This window comes from Gossypium raimondii, chromosome 10 (genome assembly GCF_025698545.1).
Source record: "Gossypium raimondii isolate GPD5lz chromosome 10, ASM2569854v1, whole genome shotgun sequence".
In the NCBI taxonomy this organism is placed as follows: domain Eukaryota; kingdom Viridiplantae; phylum Streptophyta; class Magnoliopsida; order Malvales; family Malvaceae; genus Gossypium; species Gossypium raimondii.
In genome coordinates, this window is record NC_068574.1 from 48,524,011 (window position 1) to 48,539,384 (window position 15,374).

Consider the following 15,374-nt stretch of genomic DNA (forward strand, 5'->3'; position numbering starts at 1 on the left):
CTTGGTTATTTTTTGATATAGATTTCACGTACTACTTTGTGATATGAAGTTAAACAATGAAGACTAAAGTTGGGTGGCCTTGAAAAGCCAAAAAGATGGAAAAAAAACCATAATAGATTAGAGGTAGTAAGTAATTAAAAGAGAAAAGATTTGTTTAAAAAATAAAATAAGAAAGGGAGTAAAAAAGACGGCCCCCGTCAACGCGTACCCAAAGGTGGACCTAAAAGAGAGGGGGCGGTCCAAAAGCAATAAATGCGGTCCAACACCGGCCTCCCTTAATCGCCACGTACCGTACACCTAATCAACCGGCAAATGCCGGTCTCTACTCTTCTCCTATGCTTATACTATAATCCCAAGCTGTTCTCCAAATTCCCAACCCAAAGTCCTTTTCACATACACTTCACCCCATTTTCTCACTCTCTTTTTCTACCATTTTTTTTTCTTATGAAAAAGTCTCTTTTTGGTTTAATGCAAAGATAAGAACTTTGGGTTTCTTTTGTTTCTTAGATAAACAAAAAATATGGAGGAGAATATGTGAAAAAGTGTATGGAGAAGAAGAAAGAGAATTTAATTTCCATGGCGAATTTAAGGTTTTCCGATGAGAATCCGTCGGCGGTGGCAGCAGCAGCAGCAGCGACCAGTTTCGGTGGAAGCATCTTTGACATGACAACTGGAGCAGGGGCATGTGATGGAGATACTAAGTGGGGGTCTTCTTTAGGTTTCATGGACTTGCTTGGCATCCATCAAGATTTCATTGCCCCTTCTTTATTCGATTCCTTTCAGCCACCACCGATTCTTCCACCACCACCTCCCTCAACATCATCTGAACCACTTCTTCACCAACAACTGGACACGAAGCAGCTTCAAGCCCTTCCATCGCCGGCCTCCATCGTGCCGGAATCTTCTGAAGTTTTAAACAACCCTGCAACACCAAACTCTTCTTCCTTCTCTTCTTCATCTAATGAAGCTGCAAATGATCATGAACCAACCAAAGCTGAAGATGATGAAGAAGAAGAGCAGGATCAAGACAAGACAAAGAAACAGTAAGCTAACCTCTCTTTGACTATCATTTATGGTTTTGGATTCAATACTCACTCTCTCTATTTATTGTTTCTGTTTTTGAGTTAGATATTTGGGGTAGTGTGGGTAAACTTTTGGTTGCTTTGTGTTGCTGATTTTTTAAGTAAAGGTTTTGTTTTTTAGCTTTGCTTTTGCTTTTATGGGTTTAGGTTGAAACCCAAAAAGAAGAACCAAAAAAGGCAAAGGGAACCGAGATTTGCGTTCATGACAAAGAGTGAAGTTGATCACTTAGATGATGGTTACCGATGGAGAAAGTATGGCCAAAAAGCTGTGAAAAACAGCCCTTTTCCCAGGTATCAATCAATATCTAATCTAATAACCCCTCTCCCTTTTCATATTGGTCCACTAATGTTCATTTTCAGTAAGCATATTGCTTTATTGTGTGGTTGAAAAACAGGAGCTATTATCGTTGCACCAGCGCTGGCTGTGGGGTGAAGAAGAGAGTCGAGAGATCCTCCGATGATCCCTCCATCGTTGTCACCACTTACGAAGGCCAACACAAGCATCCCTACCCGATAACCCCTCGAGGAAGCATTGGAATCAACATGGATCCCTCCTCTAGTTTTGGCCCATCTTTTGTTGTTCCTCAACCTCAATATTTACATCAGCAGCAACAATTGCAACCCTATATATATAACTCATCGCCTTCTTTGAACATTACTAGTATCACTAGGAGTGGCTCTAGCTTCAATGCCTCGATTCCTGATTTCCTTCAAGACAGACGTTTTAATACTCCTCCTACTTCTTCAGCTTCGTTACTAAGAGACCATGGACTCCTTCAGGATCTTGTTCCAACACAGATGAGGAAAGAGGCAAAGGAACAGTAAGACAGTATGGGTTCTTTTTTTATATGTAATTATATGGTTGCTGGTATGTAGTTTCCTAATCCTTTACTAACTGATAAAGAACCCAATTCACTATATCTTTTTTTATTCAATCTATTATCATCTGTATAAAATCACCTGTCTCTTTATAGTGTTTTTGCAGGAGAAGTGGTTTTGTACTTGGTTTTTCTTGTGGTTATTATTCTTTGTATTTAAGGAGAATTCAATTATGGAAATATTGGGGTTTTTTATTATTATTAATTTCTTCCATTTTTGCTACACGTTAGTCATTTTCTTCTCCTTTTCTTTTTCATTGTGTGCATTGTCAATAGAGAAAACGTAGGTACAAAGAAGACTTTAGGGTTAGGGTTTTTTTCATGAAAAAGTCGTCATGCAGACTAGTTGTTAGCAGCAACTTTTTATTGGATGGGTCAAAGCTCTTGAACTTGTAGAAAAAGGAAGCTGGGAAATCTACCCTAGGAAGCTAGAGAAAGAGAGAGGGCAGGGCAGTGAAAACAATGTGTTAAAAGTTAAATTATTATTTGAATGCCATATGTTTCATTGATGGAAGTGCAAAGAAAAAGATGAAAAAAAGCAGCTAAAAATCATGGCTTTTTCTTCCTTTCCAAGCTATGGAGATACAAGTCACTAAATTATGGAATGTGAGCATAATATCTCTTTCTACAAGTCTTCCCCGTATTAGCTATTACCACACATGCTTCGCTACTTATCTATGGGCAGAAACTATAATGAAAGCGGAAGAGGTTAGGGATGTCCAAGAATCGAGCCTTAGACCTAATGTCAATTATACGATCCGGTTTGACAACATGAAATCTGGGTTGGGAAGAAAAGTTGCTTTGAGGAGTAATGGCATTGTATCATATTAAATATCCCATCCTTTAGCTTTAACTTAAAAAAGAATATTTCATGTCATGTACAGACTATAGACCAAGCATATATGCATATATTCTTTGTTATCGAAAGTCTCCAAATGCACACTTGAATTTCATAAATGGAACTAAAGAGAAAGTAAAATCTTTTTGAATTCACTGTATATATAGCAGTAATATAGTCTTTTTATTTATTATTTGTTGTTTATATAAAATGAAAATAAAAATTACAGTATTGTCTGTTAAAGCATACTGTGATATGAGAGTGTTCCAGGTCAAGATACTTAGCATTAGTTTGGGAGAACCGGCCACCTCAGGAACAAGACATATATGTATGTTCGAAGATGTAAGAATAAAGAAGAAGGTGAGGCAAAGAATAATGGAAATTTCCTGGATTGTGTTATCAGTATCCCGTTGGAAGATTTTTGCATACAACAGCTGGCTTGAAATTTAGACAGCATCTTCTATTTCTGCTAATGTTAATTTATATATATATATACACACACCATCGATCCAGAAAGGATATGTTTTTTGGGGGGGGGGGGGTTAAAATTCTGAACCACGAGCATGAAAGAATGAGTATATTGTCAGCAAAAGTTGGCCGTCCAAAGCAGCATAACTTGTGGAAACTATTCTTGTTTCATATATATATATATATATAGACAGAGAGAGAGAGAGAGAGAGAGAGAGAGAGAGAGTGTGTAAATATAGGATAGTCACTGGTTTACTTAATACCACAAAGAAGAAAGAGTAGAGAGAAACGTTTATATAATTATCTCAACATTCAGCTTTCAATATTTTCACCTCTATCATGTTGGCTACCAAAAGGTTCTTGTACTTTCTAATTTAGTCACTAATTAAATTGGAATGGAAAATGTGGAATGCATACCATTTCAATTTGCAAAATATGATATGGATGATCTTCTGCCTTACACCTATATATCCTAAAAAGTTAGGTCTAGTGACTTTCATTCATGACTCATGTTCAGAATTTATGATTGTATTTTTCAAAAATTTTGTTTTCAATGTTGTAACTTAAGCTCTCCTACTATTGCACCTAACACTTATTGGCATATTAAACATCTAATCAAGAAATAACATGCAAATATTGTTTCTATTTCATTTTACAACCCAATATAATTCATATGTATATACTGTAAAAGGGAAGTTATATTATTATTTATCATCATAAAAGGTTAATTCAAATTAAAAATGATTTAGTATAGATAATATTAATTGGACTTCAATTATCAAATAAGTATGAATTAAATATGTGCAGATACTCAAATAATTAATTTCTAATTAATAATTAAAATTAATACATAAAATTGAGAGACCCAACTTTTTGAAATATTTATGTGTTGCTTTGGAATATTAAAGTCACAAACTCATTCCAGTATGCTTTTGTATCTAGTTTCTTTTTTAATGATTTGATATGATAAATCCTAATAGATAAAATTAACCGTTAAATTGATATTATATTAAGGATATTTGTGTGTATATGGTGAGAGGGAATTATTTTTTGTTCTTTTTGAAATACAAACAAGTCTGAATTGAACTTCAAATTTACAAGCAAAAGTGTTGCATTTAATGGTGAGCCATCGTTGGCTCTCCTCTTTATTTGTTTGGTTTTGTAAACCATTCATCTTTCTTTAAGTCGACCTCAAAAGGGATATGGTAGGTTACCTTTTATGGATATATGGTTCACTTTTGACCAATCTTTTCACTATCATGCTTTCCCAAAATTTAATATTAATACCATCTTTTTAATTTAGTCTTCACTAGACATGATTAAAGTGAAATAAAACATAAAATTCAAAATCATTAATTCTCCAAAAAGTCACGAAATTAATCGTACAAAAAACAGTAAGTGTATGTAAAACTATTTTTAATTTACATTATACATTAATACTATCGCATCTTACTCAAAACTTTTGAAGCTAAATTCACTCATTTCGATTTGAGATGATATGCCATCATCCTTTCACTAACTAAAAAATTTAGTGTTATAAGAAATCAGGTATGAAGTTTTTATAAATGATGAAAAGTTGTCTCCTAAATGCCAAGAGGATGGACAAATGGTAGTAAAGCATCTAGGGTGGGCGAATGAGGTTCAAAATCAAATCTTGTCATGCAAATATTTAAAAAGAAATAATAATTGAGGAGAAGAATAAAGTTTTTTTGAATTTTGAGCACTTGGATTCTATCGAAAAAAGGTTGCCACCATCTAGACTTCACTTCTGTGTGATTAATATTTTAATATGCATATCAAATTTTGAAATAATCAAAAGGCTAATAATCAACTAACCATTGGTACAATGATACCCCTTCCCCAAAATAAAGAACCAATGACCAGAATCTAACTTGGGAGGGTGATGTATGTCGACATCTCAGAGCAAAAACGAGAGCTCTTTTTCTAAATATCGGGTTATTATAGGAACTTATATTATGTTACACAAATACAGATGGCTTTCATTGCCCTAATATTTAATGGCAAAAGCATAAAATGCCTGTAACCAGGCAAAGGCTTTTTACCACACTAAATTCTGAGAAGATTACTATTACATATATTGTAGCTTCTATTATTACACATCAGATCTGCCAGGCATTTTAGCTTAAAATGGGTTGCTGCTGCATCCATGCCATTGCCATTTGCCATGACTATTTGTTATTATGATCGCCAGGCATTCTTCTAAAAGAAACACGATCCCCCCTAGGAGACTCTCCTCGGCTTCCAATTTCAAGTCCCTTAACAAAATGATGAATGATGCATTAAGCATACAATAAAAAAGCTTCAACTTGTGACTGATATTTTCCTAACCAAGTCTTAACCGAAAAGCAAGCAAAATTAACCACCTTATGGCTTATTCTTCCATGCTAAATCCTGTACCATCTGAGGCCCCTGCAGCAAATAGACCAAAGAAATTAATAGTGTTGTCTATTGAGATACAATAATGAAAATTACGAAACCTTATACTTGTTGGAATCGTGATGGATCATTGGGTGATGGTGCCACTGGTAATTGTCCGTAACCAAGTTCCTGTAAAATCCAAAGATACAAAAAAGGAGACTTATGAGACAATGAACTATTACAGGAAAGTGAAAACAAGAATGCTTTACAAAACTGTAAAAGAAGGGTTGGAAAGGAAAACAGAGAATATTTATTGTAAAACAATTTGACAACTAGTTAACCCAGTGACAATCAACATGTTTCTTGAGGTTTTCTCGCTTTTTGGCTGGGCTGTTAATATAAAGTTTACCTGTGTACTTTGTTGATTTCTAACTCCAGAAGTTTTGTAAAAGAGAAGGGTTGCCAAAGAAAAAAAAGAAGAAATAAACTACAATTTTATTGAAAATCAATTTGACAACTAGTTAACCCGGTGACGATCAACTTCTTGAGGTTCTCTTTATTTGGCTGGGCTGTTAAATATAAAGTTTACCTGTGTACTTTGTTGATTTCTAACTCCAGAAGCTGGATACTGGAATTCCACAAAGTAGAATTAGCATTGCATAACGAGTTATCTAATACAATAAAACCCAGTTAAAAAAAGTCAAAAACCAACCGCTGTGGGATAGATAGGATGCTGTAACTGGTGAGGATGGCGAATCTGCGTCTGAAGCTGGGTTTGCAGCTGTGCCTGTTGTGAAGCTTGCTGAGCAGCATGTAACTGAGTTTGAGGTTGTTGAACAGGTGGCTTTTGTTGTTGCTGCTGCTGTTGTTCAAACAAAGTTAATTCTTCAGGCTTCTCCCACTGCATAAGGATTCGAATTAAATAAATCAGTTAATTAAGAAATAATTTGCCAACAGTTAACCGGAAATCAAATTCATGTCTCACCTTGCTTTCACGTGTTACACTGTTATGATAGTATTTGAACCCGTCAGGTGAAGTATGCTCTGTCCAATGACATTCTACTACCGGTTTCATAGCAGCAGATGCAGATGAAGGAACATCTGTACCGGGTGTTTTGGCAGGAGCGCTGCCAACAGCCTGCGGCATCATACCAGCCCACTGACAATGCACCAACCATAATCCTCAGAGTAAATTAATTACAGCACAACTTTCACAAGGCATGTTGACATGAATATATGAGATACACGTGAAGGAGAGTTACTATCCAATGATAACCCGGGAATTTAAAATCCTTAAATTTTTATTGAAGCAGGATACTTTTAGAAAATATTTTTTCTAAAGAACTCTTTTGAGCTGAAATTAAAATCGACTTGGTTTTTAGAAGCATCATTGCCACAATTTACCTCTAAAAATAATATAATTCCTGTGTGAATCCAACAATTATAGCCCCACATACCTGATGTTTAGAAGCCTGAGAATTCTGCCGCAATGTCATATTTTGATTTGAAGGTTGCATCAGCTGCAATTGTTGCTGCAGCTGAGAAAATGCCTGCTGAGATGATTGGAAGCTTGCTTGCAGAGTTTGTGTTTGTTGAGACAGCATCTGCGCTAGCTGAGAAGGGGATTGCTGAAGTGGTTGCAGCGGCTGCTGCTGGTTAGGAGCAGGTAACTGTTGTTGATTTGCAGCACTGGCCGCAGAATTGGGCGGTAAGTTGACATTCAAAGGGTTTTGTAGTGCTGCACCAGATGAAACATTCGGCTGAACCAGTGGCCGAGACGCAGGCAACTGGCCACTCAAACCAGCTAAATGTTGTGAGGGAAGAGCTTGACTGAAGGGAGTATGACTAGCAGGAGGAACTTGAAGTTGACCAACATGTGAAGTTTGTGTCTGCGAGTATGACATAGGTGCTTGGGGGTGTAGTTGAAAGGAAGGCGGTAGATTCTGAGGTGATTCAAGGGGATTCTGTAAAGGTGAAATCTGGTGACCAACAGTTGGAATTTGTGATGAAGATTGATTAAATCCCTGAAATGAAACAAACCTAATTCAATCTTAAATGAAACATGAAGAATGTGAAAGCATAAAAAGCATGTCAATTTTTCACAAACCTGTACTGAAGTAGATGAAGATGAAACTGAAAGGCCAGGAAGAGAACCATCTGAAGGGCCACCAAAAGGAGCACCCTAGTGTTTTTTAAGCATAGTTAGCCAGAGTTTGCATGTAAAACAAAATTAGAAATAAGAAAATTTCCAAACAACACCAAAATCGATGATTGACAACCTTTCAAGAGGCCAAGCATAAAAGAACTAATAGGATAAAGATGAAGAGTATGACCGCAAGCCCATGGCTTTCAGGCTCCAATTATCCAAATGACAGTTAAATCTAATTATAGGTTATTTACAATTCTTTAGAAAGAATCTTGCTTTGATGGAAAGGAAAAGAAATTTAGCACCTCAATGATAAAAACAAAAATCTAGAATCAACCCTAAAAGGAGTTTCTATCTGTCCAAGGTAGATTGCTCAAACTAAAATAATAACTTCAACATAACATCCACAAAATATGTTATCACATGCCATTAAGGAGAAATATGGCTGATTAACACAATTTCATAGTAAAAATTAGAAATGTGCCAGCCAAGCTTTCTTACTGGATTTAAAGGTATTGCTAGGTCAGCAGACCTAGGTAGCAACTGGTTCCCCATACTCCGAATGCCAGGATTAGAAGTTGGTCCCATATTCTGTGGACTCATAGGGTGCCAAGCAGTAGGTGGAACACGATCCCCCATTGCATCACCAAAGTTGGGTGCTGGTCTGTAAAGGATAACAAGAAAACAGAAGTTCAGAAATGCAAGCCAAACGATAAAAGGAGATAGCTTAACCCTTGAAAACATTAGACTTTTCTTGGGTACCTAGGCCTTGGTGTTTGGAAACGAGGACCAAAACCTGGACCTCCAAATGTAGCAGCACCACCCCTGGAAAGGAAGCAAGTTAAGAAACAGCCTACAATTAATTCAATCAATGTGTAACATAGGAAAGAGGCTAACAGTGAATTGACAAACGGATAGACAACCAACTTTCATCTATAATGAAAGGTAAAAACATGTCCTTCAAAAGAAACACCAATAGCAAATCATCAAAGGCTGGCCCTTTCCCATTTACATCCCACTGTACAAGTTTACACATAAAGAAGTGCATTTAAGGAAAACCTTGAGTCTCCAGGTCCTTGCCGGGGCCTCTTAGGATCAGCAAAACGGACAGTTAATGGTTGATCACAACCCTAAGATATAGAAAACAAAATAATGAATAGGTAGTTCAATAATATAATCAGCAAACACAACATTAAAAAAGAAGTAACGATGCTTACTCTCATTGTATAAATTCCATTGAGAGCATCTATAGCTGCTAGTGCCATTTCTCTATCAGAGTATTTAACAAACCCACAGCCTTCAAAATGAATGTAATAAATATTTGAGAGAAGAAAAGTGGAAACATGAAATTACATAAACATATAAGACCTGAACATAGATTATTGAAAAGAAAAAAACAATTCATCAAATCCAAGATGGTCATGTAAATATAGAACTCAAGGACACACCACGACTCTGCTTTGATTCGTCACGCATGAGGTAAACATCTTCAACTCGACCAAATCGAGAAAAAATCTGCCAATGGAACAACAATTACTAGTTTGGTAACATGTATAAAAATGAAGAAAAAAGAAAACTAAAATTAACCAGTTAATAATGGCAACGTACATAGGTTATGCGTAACAAGGAGAAAGAAAAACCATATACCAATTGAAGTGATACCACAAAAGGTCATTAGAAATAAATAATTTCTTTCACACCAGCATGTAAAAGCGACAGCATAATTAAACAAATAAAATATTTATATAACATACTTCCTGAACATCCATTTCAGTAGCTTGTTTGTTCAGCGACCCAACAAACAATTTGTACTCAACTGCACCTGTCATTAAGGAAAAAAGAATCTGTCATGGAGAAATTAGACCATGTATGATAAGCAGCATAACCATGGACCATTATGTATAATATGCTTGGATTATGTAACACACAAGATGATGTGCATAAACATGTCTAGACTTTGAAAAACTTCCACTTGACAACTATGCCTTTACGAAGGGGTTACACTCCCTCCATTCTGAATTTAAAGGACGTCAGAAAAATCATGGCAAATAAGGGATCAGCGTTAACAAGGGCATGCAGCATCTAAATTAAAAAACCGCACGTCACTAAAAGTGAGTGCCATGGATGTTACGTGCATAAGGCTGGAAATTAAATGAGAATATACTGGCATGTAACAATCAAAAAGATCATTTATTTACACATTCACACATATAAATTACAGATCAAGCTTCAAAACCCTACAAATATGCAATAATTACCAAGGCGTTCTCGCTCCCCATCAGCATATCTGACTTGGATAGGACCCACTCCCTGTGAATATGACAACGAGAATGTACAATAATTCAGTTGTAAGAGTTCAAAATCATTTCAGAATACATACATGGACAAAAAACAACGCAAGAGGCAAAAGACCTCACCCCAGGCAGGGTATGTTGATTGTGTAAGGCTCTGATAGCCCTATCGGCTTCTTCTAAGGTTGCATATTTTATAAAACAACATCCTGCACAACCACAGCGTTTTAATTCTGATTTTGTTAGATCACTTGCACCCCCACAGATGGTGCAGATAGGCAGGAACATAAAATATCACAAAACAATAAAATAAATGTCATGGAATTATGCCATTACAGTTGCATAAGAATGTAACTAGCGAAGGTGGGGAAATATCCAAAATATCCAAATTACCATGAAATCTATTTTCATTCAGCACAACCCACAGAAAAGTAAAATGAATGTCAACCACCACATCCGAATGTTCAAAAGAGAAATATCTTCAACCAAATCATTCGTATCTCTTTCTAGGCAGCACATGCCACAAATATAACAATGTACAGGATATCCCTGCCAGATAACCCCTTAACAGAACATAGCAGAACTAGATAATATGTAATATATAAGTGGCAGAGTTCTTTAGAACAAATTTGTTGCTAAATCATAATTTGCCTTCAACAAAAAAAAAAATCATTTAAGACAAGACAGCAGAGATAGTTTTCTTTTTATAAGTAGACAATTAATAGAAAAAGAGCCCAATAAGAACAACAGGACATAATTCCTTCTTGCAGAAAATAGCACCATCTCAACATCCTATTCTTGTGACAATATACGCTGCAAACCTACATAGAAAATAGCTTTCAACCATGCAACTAATCAACCAACATATTGCTACTCTCAAGAAAATGACCCATAAGCACAAAATCTTGCCAGTAATTGTATTTTAAATCCATGTAATAATCCAGATAAAGCTGGAAGCTGAATCAATTTGCCATGACAATAAGCATCACTGTGCTTGCAAGCAGAACTTCATGGGCACAAGTAGAAAGGAATTTTATCAAACATTAAAGAGAACAGCAAGGCAAGCACCCATATATCATCTTATATTTCCACTCTTTTAATTTTCCCACAGATTGAGCCACACAGACATACGATGCTAACATACTCCAAAAGGAACCATCAGTCACTAACATTACAAGCTCACAACACAAGAATATTCAAATCTTAACTCTACCTCTCCCCAACCAGCTCCAAACAAATAACAAAAAGGTTTCAACACCAAGCCCTAGTGCACGGAGAAGCGAGAACTCAACTATTTGTCACTCACATTAGACAACGTGACGGTATGTCAAGCTACGTTATAGCTCTCCCAATGGGCCCAAAAAAGATAAATCAATGTGTAGAGCACAAGCGCCAAGCACAACCGAAATCTAGGTTCCGACGAACCTAGAAACAAGAACAAGCATTTTAGGCCTCCCCTTCATCAGTTGCTTCCTGCTCTATCCAAACAAATCTCTCACAATACATTTTCTAGGAATCTAGCTAAGCAAATAACATAAGAAGGCTATGCACATGACCAAGTAAGAGATAATGAGCAGCACTAAGCTAGCTTTGCAGATAAGACATCCGTCTTGTTTAAACTATTAACTCATTCATGTATGGAAATAACAAATTAACCTAGAAACGTCATTAGTATACTTAAAGTAGAAATATTCATACCAAACAAAAGGAATATGGGATTCCACCATCTCCACACAAATTTCAAGAATCAAATTGGTTCATCAAGCATATATTCTCACTTGACAAGCACAAGAAACCAAGTGCCATGTAGTAACTCTACCCAAAATTCATAATTGTATTGCTGCTTTGGATTTGAATGAATAAATAAGAATAATGCACATAGATCAGACCTATTAAGGTTCTACCTAATCGTACCAAGACAGAATCATCAAAGCATTCACTTCACCAAGCATCTATGAGTATATAGACTTAGTCACTCAGAGAAGACATCAATCTTCACCAAACATACAAGTAATTCCCATGAGAATGGACCATAGTTCTCTCTGAATAATGTATAACCAAACCTGACTTGACAGCTCACAACTATGAATAATAAATAAAAAAGAACGAACCAAAATGATAAATGGATTGAAAATAGCAGAGCAGAATTGCTGAAAATACAATAAAATAAGTGGAGAACATAACAAGGAATTTTCATTAAAGGTTAACCTCTACTGCAGTGTTTAACCACAAGCAGGAGCAAAATTGTTTCACAAAGCCATCCGATAGAAAAGAACAACAATTTCAGGTAACCATGCTGCACAATTCTAGAATCCAAACCTCCATGTTGGTTTAAATTCAAACACATCCATTCCTCCACGCACATTACAACATTCACATTACACAACAGCATTCAAACCATGAAAAAGAAAATGAGTTCCCTGAATGAGAAATCCATCAGCATTCTCACTATCTGGCACAAAAGGCAAGCACTAATGATACAATCAACAATGGAAACTATAGATAAATAAATAAATAAAAACCAAGAAGCAACCAAAATCTGAGCAGGGCAGCGATTATATTATAAACGGGACATGACAGGTGGAATAAAATAAAAATCAATGAGTTCAAACTACACAATCCTATTGGTATCACATAAATTTAGGGAAATTCAAAAGAAAAAATGATTAGTGCAACCACAAAGCCAGCCTGGAGCATAAGCGCAAATTTGCTGATTAAATAACCAATGCTAACTGCTGCATCAGGTTGCAGTCACAAGATGCAGCAGCAGCAGCAGCAACTAATTTTCTATTGTAGAAAAGAGAATTCCCACGGAACTTTTAGTAATATTATAAGGATAGAAATCGATACAGAAAATGAGCCGGCAACCAATATAGACTAGCCATCCAACCGATAAAAATAATTCAACCAACATGCCCAAATACAGAGTCACCAAAAAATCAACTCCCATGCACATAAAGCAATCCCAAAAAAGTGTGATGCCTGTAAAGCTCCAAGTAACAAAGCATAGAATCAAGGAATTTGCAACACACAGAACTGAATAATCATCCATATCAGATAAACATCCAAATTCAAATCCAACTAAACAAAATAAAACTGGTCCATAGAAATTTCAACCCCCGTATTAAAATAAGAATTACCAGATTCTCCAAGATAGAAGTCAACCACAGAAATCCTCCAACCAACAATATGACATAAACCATTCAACACAACAATCATAGAGTTACTTGTTTTTACATAATACAAAAGCAGCACATCCTTCAATGTATATATGTAGATATACTACAGTAATGGAAATAAACACTGCCATGAAAGTTTATTGTTGGCTAATGCCCTCACAACAGAATCCATTATTTCAAGGACAGGTTCCATTTCTGGTACAAGTTCCCTACTTTTTTCTATACATAAACCAGTTTTTAGCGAGTTTACATTTCTCTCCTTGTTTGACAGGAGTGACATAAAAAAAGGAGGTAGCAACCAAAACCAACAAGCGCGGAACTTGTATCAAAAACAAACTGAGACGAAGATGAGCTTAAGTTTGCTCCTATCAGCCTCTCAGCACACCTGAAATAAGATAGGTATAATAACAAATATCCAAGGATGAAACAACATTCATACATACCTTGAGGTAGGCCAGTTTTTTTATCTTTTATTAAAGCAACCTCTATCACATCTCCATGTTCTTCAAATAAGTGCCGAATCTGACAAAAGATGAATAAATAATATCATTTGTACAGGAAATAATACCAAAAAGTCCAAAATGCAAAATAGCTTAATATTACATGGCATTAATGCTTAAATGGTATCCATTCGATATATCAAATCGACATCCAGCATATGAAGATAAGTGAATCAAATTACATATCTGGAAGCAAAAGAAGAGTACAAACAGGAGTATGATAGTTTCAAAAGTATCATGCAAAAAATGAACTGACTTACATCCTCTTCTCTAGCCGTCCTTGGTACAGATCCCACAAAAAGTTTGGCAAAATTGCCCCCACCGCCAGCACCACCAAATCGATCTTGACAAAGCAAAAAGAAAATAAAAAAAAAGTATAAGTAGATAAAATACGTAATGTAATGGTCTGGGGATGCAATTATTATGGTCAGAATTCAGTAAAGAAGGATAAAATTCGAATATGGAAAGCAGAATTCAAGATAAATGATCTGTAGCTAAAACCATACATGCAGCCAAGGAACAAAAAATTCAAGTAAATATTGAGAACTTGGTAAATTTATACTTCAAAACGAAAGTCCATCAAATAGAAGCAAATGCTAAGGAAAATGCCCTAAAATCTTTGTATTGACGAATTATTCAATTAGTGGAAGCAGTAAATGAGTGAAAAATTACAATTGAAAAATATAAAATAACCTGGATTGTAAGCAACAAAACGAACCTCTGTTGGGGGAAACACCTCCACGGCCAGAAAATGGAAAAGGGCGTTTCTGTCCCGTATGAGCTGGCTGCAGATGATGCGGTGAAGGGTTTGGATAATTACCCTCAAAACCACCGGCCATAGGCCGAAAACCTCCCCCTCCTCCGCCACCTCCAATTGGCCGAAAGCTTCCACCTCCGCCAGCGCTGTTGTGATGCTGACGAGGAGGACTATCGAAGGGACGATGTCCTCCTCCTCCTCCACTGCCACGGAAGTTGCTAGGGCTACGTCGACGGTGTTGGTAGGGATCTTGGGCATCGAACTTATCGTTGAAATTAGTATTGGTGTCGGTGTTAATGTTGTTATAGCGGCTCATAGGAGAAGCGTCGGAGAAACGCGAGGGTCCTCTATAGTAACGGTCGTGATTATTGTTATTATAGTAAGAGTCTTGGTTGTTGGTGGTGGTGTTGTTGCCATCGCCATAGCGGTCGGCTCTGTACCTATCCAGCTTTGCTGAGTGTGTTTAAGCTCAAAGTTGAAGCCCTAAACTTGAAATTTGCAGAAATTAAAACAAAGAGAAAATGTTACTAGTAAAAACAAGTTGAAAGAAGAAAATAGATGGAGACCAAAAAGTACGCAAAGTGAAAGAGAATTTTGGTTGGAGTTTTCATGGGGGCAAAGCAGGTCAGGTCAGGGCAGGAGAAGTCCCTTTATATGAAGTAGTTTCTGGGCTCCCTAATAATGGCCCAAATTAATTGTTTTGGTCTTTTAGAGGTCTCATTTAGCCCAATCTGAATGAAGTTTGAGTTTGATTTTTCGTGCTCTACATCATGAGTTCATTGCCATCTACCAACAAAATATCACTTAACTCATAGGGAGCTTCATTAGAGTCAAACTGAAAATTAAAGTTCGAGTT

General features: G+C 36.3%; 2 protein-coding genes across 3 annotated transcripts; one reads left to right on the plus strand and one right to left on the minus strand.

The window, feature by feature from the left end:
* The first annotated feature begins 296 nt into the window (after positions 1-296).
* Positions 297-2,183, plus strand: LOC105776490 (probable WRKY transcription factor 48). The gene is made up of 3 exons (XM_012599161.2): positions 297-1,043; positions 1,230-1,373; positions 1,478-2,183. The coding sequence occupies exons 1-3, from the start codon at positions 547-549 to the stop codon at positions 1,905-1,907; spliced, it is 1,071 nt and encodes a 356-aa protein (XP_012454615.1). The 5' UTR covers positions 297-546; the 3' UTR covers positions 1,908-2,183.
* A 3,022-nt stretch (positions 2,184-5,205) lies between these two features.
* Positions 5,206-15,158, minus strand: LOC105776489 (flowering time control protein FCA). 2 transcript variants are annotated; one of them, XM_012599159.2, is made up of 19 exons: positions 14,480-15,158; positions 14,022-14,104; positions 13,705-13,783; positions 10,209-10,291; positions 10,050-10,101; positions 9,546-9,613; positions 9,240-9,306; positions 9,009-9,088; positions 8,851-8,921; positions 8,554-8,616; positions 8,293-8,455; positions 7,753-7,827; positions 7,103-7,669; positions 6,631-6,804; positions 6,358-6,546; positions 6,235-6,273; positions 5,772-5,834; positions 5,651-5,696; positions 5,206-5,542 (listed from the first exon to the last, which is right to left on the minus strand). In XM_012599159.2, the coding sequence occupies exons 1-18, from the start codon at positions 14,832-14,834 to the stop codon at positions 5,652-5,654; spliced, it is 2,316 nt and encodes a 771-aa protein (XP_012454613.1). In that variant the 5' UTR covers positions 14,835-15,158; the 3' UTR covers positions 5,206-5,542; position 5,651. The 2 variants fall into 2 exon arrangements, with proteins under 2 accessions (XP_012454613.1, XP_012454614.1); XM_012599160.2 differs by having other exon boundaries at positions 5,765-5,834.
* Positions 15,159-15,374: the final 216 nt, after the last annotated feature.

Bases quoted from the DNA above. Each gene is read 5' to 3' on its own strand.
- LOC105776490 (XM_012599161.2), top strand. From the start codon at position 547: ATGGAGAAGAAGAAAGAGAATTTAATTTCCATGGCGAATTTAAGGTTT. The intron at 1,044-1,229 runs GTAAGCTAACCT...TTATGGGTTTAG, and splicing joins CAAGACAAGACAAAGAAACA to GTTGAAACCCAAAAAGAAGA. The intron at 1,374-1,477 runs GTATCAATCAAT...GTTGAAAAACAG, and splicing joins AAAAACAGCCCTTTTCCCAG to GAGCTATTATCGTTGCACCA.
- LOC105776489 (XM_012599159.2), bottom strand. From the start codon at position 14,834: ATGAGCCGCTATAACAACATTAACACCGACACCAATACTAATTTCAAC. The intron at 9,614-10,049 runs GTAATTATTGCA...CCTTAATGACAG, and splicing joins TGGGGAGCGAGAACGCCTTG to GTGCAGTTGAGTACAAATTG. The intron at 7,670-7,752 runs GTTTGTGAAAAA...GTTTCATTTCAG, and splicing joins CTTCATCTACTTCAGTACAG to GGATTTAATCAATCTTCATC.